This window comes from Molossus molossus, unplaced genomic scaffold (genome assembly GCF_014108415.1).
Source record: "Molossus molossus isolate mMolMol1 unplaced genomic scaffold, mMolMol1.p scaffold_m16_p_6, whole genome shotgun sequence".
NCBI lineage: Eukaryota > Metazoa > Chordata > Mammalia > Chiroptera > Molossidae > Molossus > Molossus molossus.
In genome coordinates, this window is record NW_023425399.1 from 44,631,037 (window position 1) to 44,650,824 (window position 19,788).

Below are 19,788 nucleotides of genomic sequence, written 5' to 3' on the forward strand. Positions count from 1 at the left end.
AAAGAGGAGAGAAGGTAAGTCTTGTTTGTGAGCAAATAAATAACAGGGAAGAGAGAGGGACAATGGCAGAGGTGGAGTCATAGCAGAAAAAAAGCAGATTGAAATGCTTAGGAGTGAAAGATAAGCCAGTTCTGAACTGTTTCTGTTTTTTCAATAAAGCATGAGGTAAGGTCATCAGCTGAGACTAGAGAAAAGCAGAAAAGGGTATTGGATGTTTGAGGAGAGAGAAAAAATCACCTCAGAGAGCAAAAAAGTGAATTCACGGGGGACATGATTGGGATGGCCAGGCAATGATGAGTGCTCATTAGAGATCTGCGAAGATAAACATGAAGTGGGGTCAGGCACCTGCTTGCGTTATTTTGTTCCATCCACATTCAGCTTGTTAGGTGCAGGAGAGAAGTAGGCAGTCAGTGAGTTAAAAGAAGGGAAGAAGGATGAGGGAACTAAGGGTGTTTACAAGAGAGGGATCCTAGGGATTTAAACAGCAGCTGGTGATGTCGGCCACTGTCTCATCCTTTCTCATCTCAGTCACCTGGGCCAATTCTGAGAAAGTGAAAAATGGCATCCGGCAGGTAAACCATAATAAACAATGTGCATGAAATACAAAGAGTGACCAGACCAGGACCCCTTGTGACCCTAAGACAGGACAGAGACAGGAACATTGCAACAAGAACAACTGGACACTTCTTTCGACTAACAGGAGTGACTGCTGCTTTGACCAATGACAACTCAAGCCCTACCTTTAATCCTTCTGCCTCTTGGGCAGAAATTACAGTGTCAAGAGAGCCAGTCACCAGACTACTCCTACTACCTAGTAGCAGACCCGCTGCCCTTCACCTTAACCCTCTTTAGAACCACCCCACCTGAGCCCAAATCCAGGAATAAGCTCCTCTCAACTCCCTCTTATCAAGACACTCACTCCCCTGTTGCAACAACTACCTAAATCTGACTTTGCTTTGCCCTTGAGGCTCCCTGGGGGTGTTTGGCAGCTGGGAATCAATAATTCACTCCTCACTCTCTCCCTTATATTCCTGGTCACTTCTGATAATGCTTTGCTCCAGCTCCTGCCTCTGCTCCCCCATCCCACTAGCTCCCGTGAAATACTGATGTTTCCCTGGTTTTATCTTCAATTCTCTCGTGGTAGATTTCTTGGGCCACCCTTCTCTCTTGAGGCCCTCATCAGCTCAGTCTGTGCTGCCATCAGTCTAACCAACTGGACATTATCACTTCAATTTTCTGCAGGCATTTTTGCCTCTATGTCATGTTAAAAAATAAATGGGCTTATTACTGCTCCCCATCCTGGATTCTGCTTCCCACCCGGTCTCCTAAGCCAGGACCTGGGAGTATCTACACCGACCCCACATCCCTCCCACACTTTCCCCTCCAGTAACTTGCTGAGGATATTCTGGTCCACCTTCTAAAACTCCCTCAATCACTTTCCCATAATTGCAGCTGCATTAGCAAGTCTCTTTGCTTTTGGTCTCATCTGAGTCCAGTTTCACTGTTCTACAACATGAATATAATGACCATATCACTCAGCTATTTGAAACTTTTTGATGGCTCTATAACACTTAAGAGATAAAATCCAGGAGTCATAGACAGCAGTAGAATTTAGCCTCAGCTACCACCTTTCACACTGTCTCCAGCTGGATGCTAAAGCCACAAACCACTTGTCATTCCCAGAATTCCCCCTGCAGCTTCGTGCCTCCACATTTCTCCATGCTGTTCCTTCTGTCTGGAATACTCTTGGCAAACATCATCGCCTTCCTGATGCTTAGATAGATACTCCCCCGTGTTTCTGTAATCAGCTCCCTGTGGGTTATCGATGGAACTGATCCATGCTCTATTATAGCACTTGTCACCCAGTATTATAGTTATTTTTTATGTCAACTCTCTCCTTTTTTTGGAGAGCCTATGGATGCAGGACCCAGGGCATATTCATCTTTGCATTTGGCATATTTCTCATGGTAGGTAGGCATTCAGCAAATATTTGCTTTTAAAAAAATCTAGTCCATATGCCCTGGCCGGTTAGAGCGTCAGCTTATGGTCCTGAGAGACCCGGGTTCGGTTCCCGCTAAGGGCATGTACCTCAGTTGCAGTTTGTCCCCGGCCCTGGTTGGGTCATGCAGGTGGCAGCCATTCGATGTATCCCTTTCATATGGATGTTTCTCTCTCTCTTCCTCTTTTTCCCTCCCACTCTATCTGAACAAAAAATTGGAAAAATGTCCTCGGGTGAGGATAAAAAAAAAAAAAATCTAGTCTATAGAAGTACGAGCCATGCACCTTTTTCACTTTTTAAATAATCACATTAAAAGCATGAAAAGATAAAGATGAAATCAATCTTAATATTTTTATTTAACTCTATATATACAAACTCTATTTTCTTTTCAACATTTAATCAATTAATCAGAAGTTAACAATTTTTTTTTGGTATTAAGTCTTCAAAATTCTTTGTGTATTTTGGCACTTGCAGCCCCTTTCAGTTCAGACCAGCCACATTGCAAGTGCTCAGTAGCCATGTGTGGCTGGTGGCTCGTGGCTCCTGAACTGGATGATGAGGGTCTCGGCAGTTGCTGCTCTGGACCTGCTCTCTTACCTATGCCGTTTCATAATGAATCAGAGAATGTCCTCTGTGTGTGAAAACTGTCCTTCTCCCAGTGACCAGATGGACCCCAGTTACTACCTTTTACTCACCTGTCCCTGGGCCTACAGTGTACACTCTGTGTAGGAGGCCATCAGAAACATGGTCCCACCACAAAAATCCTGTGGTCTCAGATTTAGAAACTCAGTTCCATGGCCATTTCTTTACTAAGAGTAAAACAATAAAGAGACAAAACAATAGTGATTTCTTTTAACTTTTTACTTCAAAATAATTTCTACCTTCACAAAGATTACACAAATAGAACAAAGAATAGCTATATACCCTTCATCCTACTGATGTACCTTCTTCTGGTCCAAAATCCATCCAAGATCCCACATTGCAATTGTTTTTTGTGTCCTCTTAATCACCTCCAATCTGGGACCAGTCCTTAGCCTTTACTTCCATGAACTTTCACTGGTAAAAAATACAGGACAATTATTTTTTAGAATGTCTACCAGTTTCAGTTTGTCTGATATTTCCTCATTATTTGTTTCAAGTTATACCTTCTTAGCAGGAACCACAGGAGTGATGTTGCATTCCTCTCAGTGCACCATAGCAGGGGGCACAAGGTGTAACTCAGTCCTTTGGTATTGTTAACATGGTCACTTGGTTAGAGTGGAGGCTTCAGGTTTCTCTGCTGGAAATGCACTGTTTTTACCTCCAATCAATTAATGATACTGTATTTTGAGACTATGTAAATATCCTATTTTTCATCATTCTTTTTTCCACTAATTTTAGCACCCATAAACAATTCTTGCTTGAAACAACTGTTATCATATGGTTTACCAAAGAGTGATTTTCTAACTCCATCATTCATTCTGCATTTATGACTTAATTTTTTACTATGGGGAAGAGTTGTTCCCTCTCTTTCATCTATTTATTTATTCATTTATCAGTATCAATGTGGACTTACAGTTTTTTATACTATTCCATGAGTTATAGTCCATTACCCTCATTATTGTGTTTTGGAGAAGTACGAGCAAGAAATATGTTAGTTGAATTTTAATACTTGATTTTTGGAAACTGCAAACCTGAAAACATAAAAGTGACAAAGAAAGTGAAGCAGAACAGTTTATAGTTTGTCATTATATCTGTAAAAGTCCAGTAAGAAACAAAAGATGCATTAGCTAGAAAAGCTTATTATAAAAGGGAATTATTTCAAACATTATTATAAACATATATTAGACATGCCAAATATATTCTGTACTAATGAATGATATTTCTACTAAGCACTCTTTTAAACTGTAAAGAGCAACTAATCTCACCAAAGGAATAATGAGGCAGCAAAATATCTTGCTTTCTGGGGTTTGCTAGTTCTTAAGGCCTTAATGTCATAAAAGGTGATTCCACCTGGTTCCTTTGTGCCCCTCCTCAGACTTTGGGGTTTTATATGTGCATACAGACACTTTCTTCTTTTCCTTCAGAAAATAGATAGGAAATGGCCATGGCTGTGAGTATGGCTGAGTGGCTGAGTGGTCTAATGTTAGCCTGTGCTCTCCCAGCCTAATTAAAGGAAAATGGTTGTGCTTTCTATGAAAAGGAGGCAGAATAAGAGGAGACGGACACAGGAAGGGAAGCTGAAGCACTAAGAGCTTTCCTTTTTCTACAATATTAAATGCCATCCCATCTCATACGCTTAGTCCTGAATTTATATAACAAATCAATGTAAATAGCTGAACAACTTTCAGGCCTCTGGATTACTGTACCAATTCAATTAATGCAACCCCTAATAAAACAGCAATGTGCGAGGAAACGCCGGAGATGCAATGAAAGGGCAGATACGGAGAACGAGATAGCAGGCTCCTCCGCCGGGCTCCAACTTTGGGTGCAGGCGGCACTGTGAGGGCTGCCAGCCCCATGCTCCCATGGTCTGGGCAGACGTTGCTGAGACTGTGCTTTAATTGGTAAACTTAAACAGAAACAAAATTCTTAAGCATATAAAATTAAGTATATAAAAACTGCTATTTCTGCAAGAAGACTGGTTTGTTCTGGCAAGACAGGCAGCAAGTCAGGTGGAAAGAAAACCCAGCCCAGCTGAGCTGCAGACGCCTGCACGGCACACAGCCCCCGTTTCCGAGGCTGTGCCAGTGTAACGCGGGCACAAGTGGGTTGAATTTGATTTAATTGGATCACTAGACAAAATATGCAGGCAAAAAGAACTCCATTTGATAATTTAAATTTAACTTTCATCAATTCAGAACAAAAAAGAAAGAAATCGATGCTTCAGTTTAACTATTCCTATGTAATTTTTATTGATTTTCTATATAATTTTTATTGATGTCCACATAACTCTTTAGTGTACAACAAAACTCCCTGAAGGCTTGCTATGCAGTGTCTCTTTTATTGCAGCCAAAATTAATTGCTGCTATAAAACTATAGCTAAATTGGTTTATACAGACACTCTTGAATGTAGGAAAAGCAGTTCCTGAGGAGAAAAATTGTAGTTATGTCAAAGAAAGGCTTCATTTAATTAAATGGCAAACAAAAAGTGTTTATTTTAATAATTTATTTAGTTCCTAATTTTCACCAGAAAGAATCTGAGGCAGCATATACAATTATATGCAATAGGATAATTAAGAACATCAGCAACAACAACAACAATAATAATAATAACACAATACAAACTGAGCACTTTCCCTGTGCCAAACATTGTTCCTGGAGTGTTTCTTAGAATTCTGATAATAACTCTTTGAGGTAAGGACCATCCTTCCCCTCATTTTGCGTCTATGAAGATGGAGACTGGGATTGCATAAGCAACAAGTGGCAGAGCTGGGAGAAAAAGCGAGTCATCAGTAAATGGGAAATTAAGGCAGGACAGCAACACGAAGCTGAGCTGAAGTGGAGAGACCATGTGTTCCAACACAGGTCTCTAGTAAATTCACACAGTTGGCTTTGAGTTCCTTCAAGGTCAGAGCAAGGAGGGTAATGTTATCAGATTAGTAAGGCTCATAAAACAAATGTATTCTATTTTCTAAGGTGAAGCACAGATTTCCCTGGTCTGTGTCTGAGATTCAGAAAAACAAATGAACAGCAGATAGATGATCCTATAAGAATGGTGTATCTGAAAACCAGGATTCTGGTGGCAGTGGTGGCAAGCAGTCTGTGCTCCATTCCAGCATGATTTGGGTGTCAACACTAATTCAGGACAACGGTGCTCTGGGATCCCAAGTTCCTACAGACACAATAAGCTTAAGAAAAACTTGTGCTTAAGAGAGAGCACGGCCTCTCCTGCTCAGTGAGGTGGTGCCAGGGTCTATGTATTTCATAGCATCTCCCTCCGAAGACAGTTCTGTGTCCAGCTCAGAGACAAATAAACAGGCCAGTTCCAGTGGCCTCCAGCAGACAGCAGTCTCCATTTTCTGAGCAGAGGAAGCTGTTCCAGAAAGTGTCTCTGTAGCCAGACAGGGTTCCCAGTGCGGAGAGACATGGCTTTAGGCAGTGTTACTTTCTGGGTTCCTGGGTACACCAGTTTAGCTGGGCACAAGCCACGTCTATAGATCCATGGGCTGACCAGCAGAAAGAGAGAGGTTGTTTGCAAGCCATTCAGAAGATGGCTGACTTCTGCCAAAGATCAGTATTTTGGTTGTAGTGCCAGTGAGCAGTAAACATCCACTGTCCATTTGGGCCAGCTCTAGATGGTGATGATAAAACCATAGCCGAATTATATTATCTAGATCTTTAGCAGGTGACAGTTATAACTGTTTATCAAATAACTAGTTGGCTTTGCTTTCAAAATCATTAGTCTTGCCTTTCTAGATCTACCTCAAAGCAATAAATTGAGTAGAGATTCTGGCAAACTCGAGATGGACAGGAAATATTTATGATTAAACTTCCATTTCAGTCTTCAGGTTGTTTTATCACTGTGTGTCACAGGGCTTCATCTGCTCCTATAATACGTGGCAGCAAACTCCAATGCCCCAGAATCGTGTAATTTAATTTTCAAACAAACCTAGCCTTAACTGGAAATACTAATTTATTCTCATTCTTATTTTTGAAAATTGTATTGAAATGCACAAATCCATTTTCTTTCATGGGCAGAATAAAATGACCAGAAGCAACCTACAGTGTGGACACAAACTGCACCTTTTTCTCCTCTGTGTTAAAGCCAACTCAGGCCAATGCAGGACTCCAAGGACACCAGGGCTTCGAAGCGGCTGTCACACATAGAAAATAGTTGTGAGAGTCCCCCCCCCACCCCCCCCGGAATATTTAATGTGGGGATAGGTTTGAATTTAAAGTGAGAGATATCAAGTTCTGATAACTTCAACTAAATACATTCTCCTAATTTTTGTAAATTTAACGGAAAGACAAGATTTTTTTAAAGTAGATGCTATGCATTCTGTTGGGTATCATAGCAGATACAGCATCAATTCTCTCCTCTTCAGAAACAGAATCCTGATTTATAGGATGTCACATTGTACCTAAAATAAATGACAATGATTCCCATGAGACCAATTGTTGGCCAGTAAGATATAAGTAGAAGTGTTGTGTGAGACTGAGCAATTCTCCCTAAAAGAGAGAGGAAGGGCCATCTTTTCCCCTTTCTCCATCCAAGATATGTATGTGATGACTGAAGCTCAGCAGCCATTTTGCACCATGAGGCCAAAGGCCCTATGGGTAGTACTATGATCTGACGTCCATGGAACCACTATGCCAATCTTAGACATTCCACCTGGCCATTCTTTATATAAAAGAAAACTATACCTATGCCTTTCAAAAGCCACTATTACTATGAAATTTTCTATAACAGCAATCAAACCTAATCTCAGCTAGTGCAGGGAATACCAAGGAATCTCAGGTGATTCAGAAAGTTGCTAGAAAGGCTAACGAATGAACATAAGGAAATGAGATTTGATTGTGGGGTTGTTCAGAGCATGAACTTTGATGTCACACAAGATTATGGTTAAGACCCACTTCAGCCACTTGTTAGTTATATAACCTTGAGCAAGTCATTAACTTCCCTGAACCTATTTCCTCATCTGTAAATTGAGCCAGCCAGTCCTGCTTTAGAGAATTGGAATTAGAATGAAGTGAGATAGTGCACAGAAACTACTTAGCACAGTGTCTATGGATTTGTGTCCCCAGGTGAATACAGCAGTGTCTCCAGCATCAAATAAAAAATGCGTCCCATAGTGTAGTAAGTATCTGCCAGGTGGTATGCAAGATTTCTTAAGCTGTAGAGCCACACATTTTAAGTAACTATGGCATAATTTCAATAAGAATAAGAAAAAACGTAACAAGCACATCAAATCTGTGATTTCATAGATATTATTACTTAGGACAAGACGGAAGTAGTTATTTCAATTTTTTAAAAAAACAGCAAATTAATGAAAGAAAAAATTTGAAGTAATCAGTAATGTAGATCTTGTAAAAACTGATGGGTTTCCAAGGTGACTGAAGTTTGGCAAACATGAGCCCAAGAGAGGCGGGTTTAGGAATGCAGTGACAAAAATGACAAAGAACTGAGGTCAACTGGACCACAAGCTCACTCCTTCTGAGTCATGCACTCACCCTCAGCCTTCCCGGAGTGTACCCCTCGCGGCCCTCAGTGCTGTGCTGTAAGTTTCTCTAACACTTCTACCTTTTGTGTGTGCACTTTGGGGTGGAGACCACATCTTCACCATGGACCCTCCATGTTGGCAAAGTGACTGGCACACAGTGATTTATGGCAGAGAATGATTTCTTAGGTCTCCTTTTCCTTGCCATTTGCCACTGAAGTCAGAAGCTCAGGAAGACACTCAGGACAGAGAGCAGCCTTTATGGAAACACAAAGGGAATGGAAAGAGTATTTGGTGAGGGATAGATTGAGGCAGCAGAGAACAGAGAACCAAAGGAAAGTGGGCATTAGAAATGAACAGGGTTTGAAATGCCTCATTGAACCTACTGGGATGGAAGGAGGGATGGATAAACAGACAGGTAGATGGATGGAAGGAGAAAGGAAGATAAGACACAGCGTATGTTCTCAGCACACATACCAGCAGGGAAAAGGGATGTGGAGAAGGCAGCTTCAGAAACGTGTTTACAAACCTGCCTCCCTCTCACCCACACCCACTAACCAGGTGTGGCACACCCAGATGCCCATGGCAGCCCGTGTCAGCTGGGAGATGACAATGATGAACCACAGGGGGCATCAATTAAGCTGATAAAACAGTGAGGACCCAGCACTGCCAAATGTGTGTGTGTGTGTGTGTGTGTGTGTGTGTGTGTTTTAATGAAGGCCAGAAATCCAATTTCCAAATATTGCTCAGGCCAAAGCAAACACATCTATAGGACATACCTGGCCCCTTGATTACAAACAAGGATATTTGTCACTTTCTACCTTCTGTGTATCAGAATGTAAATGGGAGAGACAAGTCCTAGCAGCCGTGCTCCAGCCCACTGTACCACAAGGTCAGACTCCCCACTGAGCATAACCTGCAACTGGGCACTGTAGGAGACTGTCCTCTGCCATGAATCTAAGGTACATGTACAGTGAAAACTTCATTCCTGAAGGAAACATTGCAGGCCCCCAAGCTTCAGTCTCCCACCAGGAGAACAGACACCTTGGAGGGCAGTTCCCAGCTGCCCGTGCAGGTGTGAGTGGCAGCTGGGAGCCTCTTACTGGGTCTAACAGCAGAAACTAAGTTTATCACACCAAGAAGAAACTAGAATGCTCTTCTTTTAAAACAAAAAGGTCTTGGAGAAACAAATGTTTTTCTTCTCTGTCTATCCACCTTCTTTTTCCTAACTGTTGGGTAGTTTAGCAATTTCCAGTCGATCTGTTTGGACGCTGGGGATGCAGCCCTCCTTGGCTACAGCGCACCTTTCCCACTGGCCTGCCCGAGGGTCTCAGCCTTGCAGTGAAGAACCAGGATCTGAAGGAACAACAGTGTTTACCCACTTTTCTTTTCCTTTAGATATACTGTACTTTTCTTCTGAGGCCAGTGAATGCAGCTTTTTTCAGTGTGTCTTGTTGATTTATTTTTCTCAGCCTTCAGAATGACCAAGGGCTAAGCTAGTTACTGGATCCCCCTCCCAGACTGTGTGATTTTGTCAATAAAATAGGCCAAATGACCAGATGGGGATGAGCTCTGGAGAAGTCTGATCAATTGCTTAATGATTGGACCATATTGACCAGAAATGGTTAATTCAGTTCCACAAGTTGAAATTTCCTGAGGCTTCTGAGAAAAGTGTATTATTTGCAAAAGTGGTGGAGAATTTAAGTCCTCCCAAATAAACCAGGTTGGCCACTAACAAAATGAACAGAGACCATGATGTCCTCTGTTTGGGCCCTGGTAAATCTGTGTAAACTTTTTCTCATAGCTGTGTAGAAATGATTTTTGTAACGTTAACATCTGAATCTACACAGCCACTTAGGAATCCAGTTGTTGCTGTGTTCTTGTCTGACATTCTCCCTCAAGTTTTCTGGGTGACAGGTTATGTGGGTTACATAGTGGCAACAGTTAGTCTTCACTTTTTGAATTTTAATTGGGAAAGAAGTCAATGTTTTCCAGTTTATTTTAATTTACAATATTCATGGAAACATAAAATTTCTGACAGCTCCTCCCTAATGCTGATTGTTCATAGCACTTGATGCCATTAATGCAGACCTGCCCCAGCCTTGGCAAGGATTCCAGATGTTCTCTTTTTTCCACAGAGAAAGAAACCAAAGCACAGAAGTCATTCAGTTTGGGAAGGGGAAAAAAACCAGACCTAAAACTTTTCTTAAAATAAAACTTCTTTCTAACATCCTTATATCAAAAGGGGATCATCTAATTTGGCTCAATGCTGCAATCAATTGCAAAATGAGTTTAGTTAAATTCAACGTTTTTTTCATTTTAATAATAAAGGCTGCCTTGTTTCTAGGATGATTTAGAAGCCGCTCACAGGGGTCTTGCTACTGTAAACCCCTCTCATCCACCCTAAGCTGATCACTTCAGCTGGAGCAGCTCTCCATGGGCAGAGCTTCAGTCTTAAGATGACCAGCCCTGTGCCAGATGCTATGGGGACCCAGAGTTCACAGTGTGTAAGAGGACAAGACATGCACCAGGTTAACTTTCCTGCGAGGTCAGAAGTGCGACATGCAGTGAAAATAGTGCAGAAAAAGTGAGTGGAAGCACTCAGCCAGGAGTTAGCTTCAAGGAGGTTTGTGTTGGACTTGAACATTAGATGACACAGGGGAAAACATAAACTTGGAAAGGGTCCTCTGGGCTGCCCAGACCGCAGGAAGGCCAGGGTGCAAGGCATCTGGAGGGACTGGAGAGGTGAGACTCAGCCTGCACAGTAGGAGGCAGCAAAGGGAGCAGCAGGCGGTCGGGGTACATATCCAGAGTAGAGAGAGGTCTGAGCTACAAATGGATTCTGATGGTGCCCTGACGCTGTCTTAGTCAGCTCCCCCTAGCCCAGAGCACCCCAGTCTCAGACCCAGGGAGGAAAAGGGGTGTCTTCAACCCACAGCTAGTGTGGAAAGGAGTTGACATGGCTTTCCGGAACTGTAGTTTCCAAGTAACTGAAGTGACCAATACAGGAAATGTTCAGTGGGTGCCACTTGCCATCAGGCTTGGTGTTGTCTTTCCCATGCAGACCTGAAAAAGAAATATAATGCAAGCCCATTTCTTCTTCTTCTGTTTTCATTCCTATAATTGGATTAATTTTGCCTGCTGCTGAATGAGATACATCAGCACCTGCCAGAAGGAGCCGGTCCTCACTGCCCTGCTGCTGGGATGCCTTGCTCACTTGCGAGGTTGTCTGGTCAGGGTTTGCCAACCAGAACACTCCATTTGCAGCTTCCTCCTTGTCCAGATGAATCTGGTTCTGAAATTCCCAGTGACCAAACCTCACCCCAGCTCCATGCATGTGTTTGATTTAGTAGCTACAGCACATGCATTTTTAGCAAGTAAATTATAATGCCTACATTTTAAATGTCCCCTAAAAATCATAGCCCTCTGCACATTATAGAAAATAGATACTCAAATAGCTATCATCCTAAACTGATCCCCAAATCCAGCACCTTAGAAAACCAAAGACTCAAGCCATTGTGTAAGAGGCTGTTGGTCTTTGGGGCTGCTGGCAAGTTTGAGAGGCATGGTATTTGGGGAAGGGAAAGAATACAACTCTATTTCTGAGAGAAATACTGGAAAAACTATGGGATTATTAAAATAATTTATAAAATTGTTACACAGCTCTATTTTCCCTAATAAATTTCAATTTCTTAAAATATTTATTTTCCCAGAGTTTGGAGGGGGATGGGAAGCACAGGGGACTTTTGGGGGCATGGAGCTCTTCTGTGTGATCCTATGGTGGTGGACACATGACATGCCACTTTTGTCAAAACCTGTAGAATGTGCAACACAGCAAATGAATCCCAGTGCAAACTGAAGACTTTAATTCAGAATAATGTATCGACATTGGCTCCTGAATTATAGCAACAGTGTCACACTAATGCAAGGTGTTAGTAACAGGGCAACTGCAGGAAAAGGTGAGTATGTGGGAGCTCTGTACTACTCTGAAAAGAAAATCTATTAATTTTTTAAAGTTAATTTTCCAAAAGCAAACATTACTTCAGGGAGCATAAAAGTGAATGATGGACAGAGGCCAGGCTACTTGGGGGTGTGAGTGGTAAATGCCAGAGGCCCACAGCCTGGAAAGGGCATCCTCACCACAGCAGCTGCGCGAGAGCATCCAGTGAGCCCTTTAAAAAATTGGACAGCTACATGCAAAAAAATGAAACAAAACAATCAACTTACACCGTACACAAAAATAAACTCAAAATGGATAAAAGACTTAAATGTGACCCGTGAATCCATAAAAATTCTAGAAGAAAATGTAGGCAACAAAATTTCGGACATCATACACAGCAGAATTTTCACTGATACATCACCTAAGGCAACAGAAACAAAGGAAAAAATGAACACATGGGACTACATCAAACTCAAAAGCTTCTGCACAGCAAAAGAAACAATCATCAAAATGGAAAGGCAACCCACTGTATGGGAGAACATCATTGCCAATGATGTATCAGATAAGGGGTTAATTTCCAATATATATAGAGTGCTCCTACAACTCAACAAAAGGAAGACAAAGAACCCAATTAAAAAATGGGCAGAGGAGCTGAATAGACACCTCTCCAAACAGGACATACAAATGGCCAAAAGACATATGAAGAAATGCTCAACATCACTAATCATCAGAGAGATGCAAATTAAAACAACAATGAGGTATCACCTCACACCTGTCAGAATGGCCGCCATCAACAAATCATCAAACAACAAGTGTTGGCGAGGGTGTGGAGAAAAGGGGACTCTAGCATACTGCTGGTGGGAATGCAGACTGGTGCAACCGCTATGGAAAACAATATGGTGTTACCTCAAAAAATTAAAAATTGAACTTCCATTTGACCCAGTGATCCCACTTCTAGGAATATACCCTAAGAAGCCTGAAACACCAATCAGGAAGAATATATGTACCCCCATGTTCATAGCAGCACTATTTACAATAGCTAAGATCTGGAAACAGCCCAAGTGTCCATCAGTAGACGAATGGATAAAAAAGCTGTGGTACATATACACAATGCAGTACTATGCAGCGGTAAGAAAGAAAGATCTCTTATCCTTTGAGACGACATGGAGGGACCTGGAAAGTATTATCCTAAGTGAAAGAAACCAAGCAGAAAAAGACAAATACCACATGATCTCACTTATATACGGAATATAATGAACATAACAGTCTGAGGAATACAGTAGACCCAGAAACATGGAAGTAGGGCACAGACTGACATCCCTCAGAAGAGGGGGTGGGGGGTTGGGGGGTGGGAAGAGATAAACCACAGAACTTATATGCATGTATGCATGACCAATGGACATGGACAACTAAGCCGGGGACGGGGCGGAGGTGGGGTGGGGTGGGGGGTGCCAATGGGGTAAAAAAGGTAAAATATCTGTAACAAAAAAATAAATAAAAAATTTATTTAAAAAAAATAAAAATGACTACCAAAAGAAGCAGTTTCTGTAAGAACTGAAGAAGGACTTTGCAAGTAAGATTCTTCACTAGGTAGGTTTTTGTGCAATTTTTTTTCTTAATCAGAAGAAACAATTGTTTTTCACCTGAACCCACAATACTTCACACCTAATAACCACCCTATAAATTAGCAGCCACTTCACTTTATACGCACTGAACTGGGTCCAGGGAACAGTCTGTGAGCAATCTGATTTTTGCAGACAGATGTGCAGAAGCTGATCCCCAGGCAGGGCAGGACCTACATGTTCCTCTGGTGCTGCACAGCTGTCCCTGGTGTGTGAGTACTACCATCTCACGGTCCTGTGGACACTGTCTCCACCAGTGAAACTCAATACAATTGAGAAGGAGCCCTCAGAAGTCCGCTTGTTGGTTTGATTTCAAGGGTATTCTTTCATTATCACTCTCTGTCTTAATGGAACCAAGAGTTCTTTCTTTCTTTTTTTAAATTTTTTTCTTTATTAATTTTAGAGAGAGAGGAAGGGAGAGGGAGACAAAATCATCTATGAGAGGCAACATTGACTGGCCACCTCCTGCATGCCCCCCACTGGGGATCAGGCCCATAACCTGGGCATGTGTCCTGGCCGGGAATCAAACAGGCAACCTCCTGGTGCATGGGTAGATGCTCAACCACTGAGCCACACTGGCCGGGAGGACTTCTTTCTTGAATGACAAAAAAAAAAAATCCAAATAGAGTTCTATAAACCTTTCTATTTTATATAAAAGTGGCTGCCACTGACAAATTCCAGGAATATGTGTAGCAGTTGGCTACAGAGATTGTGACCTCCTGGACAAGGACACCAGCATGTTTTCCATAGGAGGCAGTGGTGGGGAGTGTGAAAAATGCGCTGGTTCAGGTCTGCTCTGCACTGCACAAGCCTTTCAACTTACTGTGGTACAAATGGGGGTTGTCTAATCCAAAGTGTCATTTCTTCTGAATGTTGGTGTGAGAGGTCAAGGAGAGTTTCAAAGCCAGAAAAAGAAAGAATATGCAATACATCCAACTTCCTCATCACCCCCCACCCCCTCCAAGCACTGTGCAGACAGACTTAGCAGTTACAGTTTCCGAGGATTAAGGGCCACTTACATCCCCAGCCATCTGTATTTGGCTTTGTGAATGGAGGCTATGCAAATGTGGGCATTAGGTGGTGGGCCAGAGCCCAGGGTGGACAGCAGTGTGACTCTTAGGGAAATGGGATTTCCCCAGGACTCTCTCTTTGAAGAGGACAATAAAGAGGTGAGAGTTCTGGAGGCAGTCATCAGAAAGGCCACTTGAATAGCACCTGGGTTGTTGCAACAGAGCCGGGCTGAGGAGGAAAGCAGAGTGACAGAAATTATGTTGCCTGGAAGGATGTGGTCACCAAAACAAGAGGGTGGAAGCTCCTGATGGTACTGGAACCACACGGGGAGTCTCAGTAACTGAGGAAAGATAACACATTTAAAAGAGCCCTTTGGTTTCTAACTTAGGAATTATGATAGTTTCAAGATTTGCACATCCACAGTTCCCTAAAGCCTCTTTAGAAGTTGCTTAGACCTAAGAGGCACAGGTCACCCTAGAAAAGCTGTGCTTAAATGTCTGGACTTCAGCTAATATTGATGTTTTGGTCTAAGATGCACACTACCATCCAAGACGGGTCAAAACATCACACCACTGAGCTGATCCCTCCTGAGCAGGCAGCCCCATCCCAGTGTCTTACTCCAAGAATTAGATGTTGGGCCTTGGCCAGGGTTTGTAGAGGCCCAGAATCCTGTAGCTAAGACACCCACTTACTTGACTGCATTCATTCAGAATTCATGGCTTCTAGTAACTCCAGAGGTAAGCAGTCCTCTGACAGACTTCCATTAGGTGCCCATCGGACACACTCAGGCTTCCGTGCTGTGGAGCTCAGAAAGACCATCGTTAAACCCTCGTTTCACACCAGCTTTCCCACTGTTCCCATTGAGTTTTCTCCTTTCTTAATACTGTCTGTCTTGGGGTATTTTGCAGAGTTTTGTCACCTATTTATTTGGCATATTTTTATTCTTTATCAATAAATGACCAATCAAGACCAGGCATATAAAATATGTAGAGTGATTTGTGCATTCATTCATTTATTCATTTCATGAACACCTACAGGATGCCTATTGCAGGCAAATGCTGAGCTAGATGGCTGTGGAGAGATAAGACAACAGATCTCACTATACCCCCGCCTCTAGGAGCATCCTTCCTGCCCATCACCTTCCTGAGCTCCTCTCCTACCACTCTTCCTTTGTTTGTATCTATCGCACTCCCCTAAGTGGTCTAGACTCACTCCGGCCTCTGCTTACCATTTGTACCTGCTATTCCCTCTCTCCAGAAGCCTCTTCTCTGAAAACTCTGGGCTGCTCTCTCCCTTCCCTCAGGTGTTTAGTCACTAAGTCCCTACTGCTTTAGGTGACTTAGCCTTTCTTTGGCCTCCTCCTGTTATCCTAAGCAGTTCTCTTTTTCTAACATGTTATATATTTACCTATTTGTTGCTTGAATATAAAGGATGTTTGTCTGTTTTTGGTCGCTTTTGTTTTCCCAGTACACAGAACAGTGCTAAGCAGATAATGGGGTTGGAGTAAATATCAGTGGAATTAATAGTTAGATGAATATATGACCTGAACAACAAAATAGGTAATTAAGCATGAAATTGGGTCATGTTCTGGTCAAGTGAATAGATGACAGGTAATAACTGATATAGGTAAATCCATGCTGATCATAGCACAGATTTTGTCATTAGATTTGTCTTTTAATGCCTTCGTAGTCCCTGGGACTGGTTAGCTGCTTCCCCAATAATTAACTTTAAGACTTGGAAAACAGAAGGTGCCTATCTGCGTGTGGGCACCAGTTTTTTCTTCCTTTGTGCACATACATAACATCCATTAACAGTAATAGGAATGACAGACACATTCAGCAAGAGTGAAGCCCACATAATCGATGTGTCTTTAACCCTTAAGAAGTGAAGTTTCCTGTTCCAAGACACTTAGCATTAAAATAAAGTAAGAGTTTAAGACACCAATAAATGTTCTTGGCTATTCCAAGAGTGCATCATATTTTTAGCAATCAGTAAATGAAGGATAGCCATATTGTTCTCCATGAAAGAAAGTGTTTATTCAAACAGTTTTCAGTGAAAAGTTAGCAAATATAAACACTAAAAGAGCTGCTCTCCTAAAAGAGATTCAATTAAGCATCAGTGCAATTGTACAAATACCGTGTTGCAACACCAAGATGGCCTGTTTTTCTGGTCATTATTAATCCAGAAACCTTAATGATGAACAACATTTGTGTTATTGTCTACCCAAATTTAATTTGTTTATGCAGCAGTTCAGTTAATCCTGCAATCTGTTTTTCTCAAACGAGGGCAGATAATGGAGACACCGTTCTTTACAAGTCTTCAGGCTTTTAAATTCTGATAAAATCAGGATTCTTCATTGGGTCTTGCCCCAGCTCTGAATTAAACCACTTTAAATGTAATTATGGAACCTGGCCTTACATCAGGAACATCCATTTAAAAAATTGATTGACCAGGCTGTTCCACAAGGCATTTTATGAGCAAACGATTGCAGTGGGGCCAGGACTGTAATTTACAAAGGCAAAAAAGCAGGTAAATACTTTATTAGTGGTAATGAGAGAGTTTCCAGCTAACTGGATCTTTTCTTTCCTCACTAGCTACTTCACGGAGCCCTGGTGCATAGCCCTCTTTCACGATCGTTTTATTGATCTGAGGAAAGAGTTACGCCAAATCTTAACCTCAAAGGAGGTAAGAGTGATTAATGGATATATGGGTTATTCCTTGCAAATGATAAACAGTTTATGTTGTTGATCATTTAGACTTTTCCCTACATTCCCACTTTATGGTTTTACTTTTAAAACTAACTGTACTTCATATAAATAAACTACGGAGTATATAAACAGGGACAGTGATATTCAGGGGAAAGTGGATTATTATTTAAATCCTTTTATGAGGGGCAAATTTATTTTTCCTTTTTACAAATAATTGTATTTTCATCAATGAAAATTGGATATGAGATCTATCTATTTGCCCTCAAGAATGAAGATTGCATTCTTTTAGCTTCTGTTTCCCAGCCATTCACTAAACATTTGTGTGCATGTGTTGTTTTGAATATGTAAAGAGAAGCCACCAAATGTCCAAACACACTTCTATTATAACCAAAATTTCCTTCTCAAAGCAATGCAGAATAGTGAGGCTACACATCCCAAAGGCTCCATGTTCAGCAAGAAATTTAACTCTGCAATGTAAATAGTAAAATAGTTGTGGAACTTTAAATTATTTATTTCCACATTACAGTTGGGGAAAGTTAACATCTGTGATCAAATATGCATCATAGGCTCTCCCTTGTGTCACTCAGACACAGGCTGGAGCACAGCTGAACTTCCACCATGTTTTACTGTCTAAATGGGCAAGTCCTGCATCTCTGTTGTCATCCCAACAAGAACCCCCTCAGGTCGGCGGAAGTATTGTCATCATCTGCACTTTACCAACAAAAAAACTGCAGCTGAAAGATTTTAAGTGACCTGACATGGGTTACACAGCTAGTCAGTAGCCAGCAAGCTTCAAATTCAAAGGTCTCCCACTACAGATAGGAACGTAGGCACTGAGCCACAAGGGGCCAAGCTGAGTGGTTTGGTACCTACTCTTCAGTGCACACCCCACCTACCCCTACTTTTCAGTTTTATTCATAGGGTCCAAGCCGGGAAAATAAAATAATTTTACTAATATGAAGTAGATTCAGATAGAGAAAAATAGGTTTAAAATTTAAATCAAACCCATAGGTAGGAAGCTGGCAGGTAAACGTACATGAGAGAGGTAGAGCAGACTGTGGTTACAGGTCAAACAGTTCCCTGCACTTCATCCTGAGGTTGTGAGGAAGTCAGCTCTGGTTGAAATGTGAGTCTGAGTTGTAAGCTTGGTGCTTACTGAATTCTGTTGAATGACCCAGATACTGCCCGGCTTCTCAAAATGTAATCTGCAGCTCACCGCTGCCCCATAGTAAAATTCATTAGTTTTCTAGTTACCTTATCAAAACTCCATGTCAAAATGCTCTAAACCCCAGATCTGAGCTTCTCTGTTAACATTTTGCACAAGGCTAAGGGGTTTTAGGTGTCAAGTTTAAAAGGGAACCTCTCTCTTCACCTTTCCAAGAAAACTGTCAAACCCATCATTCACTCTTCATGGCACTAACTGAGAACTGTCAACCTTTACCAATGAACAGACATTTGCTGTGGATCAGTTTACTATAAATGAACAGGTTGGACAGCAGGCCCTTTCAGAAGTGGCCATGAACATTTGTGAAAGACACACTAATGACTCCCCATCCATTCTTGTGGGTTTTTTAAATTTCCAGAAAGCAAAAAAGAAAGGAAAAGCCTTCAGTTGGGATTGTCCTATTTTCCACATTTGCATTTGTCAAATAGAAAAGGCCACAGGAAGAGGAGGTGGCACATTCAGTGGTATCTGCCTCTAGCTCAGATTCCTGTGGAAGGAGTAAAGAAGGGGATTGTGCAAGTATATGGCTGTCAGTAAGTGCCAACCACCACAGGTAACAGTGGTGGTAACAGTTACGGTACAGACAGGCTGACAGTGGAAATGCCAGTCATGTCAACACATGCAAGAATTTCATTTAAGAGTCTGATATTAGGTAAATACAGAGTATAGCCTTCACTAAAGAATAATAGTAATTCCTTTTCTCTAATACTGAGTTGATGTAACCCATTTCATCTCAGTTCCTACCTTGTTTTCAGAGAAATTCAGAACTTCTATTCCATAAACTGTGATATCCTCGAGCTTAGCATATAGATTTTCCTCTCCCTCCACATATGGAGAAAGAAATAAAAGACTATTATCTATGAGTGTTACAAGTCTCCTCAAATCTATACGTCATTTATTTTAAAAAGAAGCTCATTATAAGACATCTCCAATATTTTTGAGAACATAAAAACAGGAAACCCACAACCACTGCCATTAGCTGTGACTATAGCCAAAGAGTCATTGACCAAAATGAAATTTTGTGGTCTGAAAATTACCATTCAAAATTCTTTAAGAAACAAAGGCTGATAGAACTAAAAAAAGAAATTGTTCTAAAATAATAGCTGGAGTTTTTTTTATTCCAAAATGGTGGCAGAGTGAATG

At 41.6% G+C, this 19,788-nt stretch overlaps 1 protein-coding gene across 1 annotated transcript in view; it reads left to right on the forward strand.

Annotated features, from left to right (window-relative positions):
* The window catches only part of CFAP61 (cilia and flagella associated protein 61), a 551,989-nt gene that overhangs the window by 525,364 nt on the left and 6,837 nt on the right, over positions 1–19,788 (forward strand). The window contains exon 25 of the mRNA XM_036245530.1: positions 17,307–17,397. Coding sequence (XP_036101423.1) covers positions 17,307–17,397 — 91 coding nt within the window. The remainder of the gene's footprint in view (positions 1–17,306; positions 17,398–19,788) is intronic.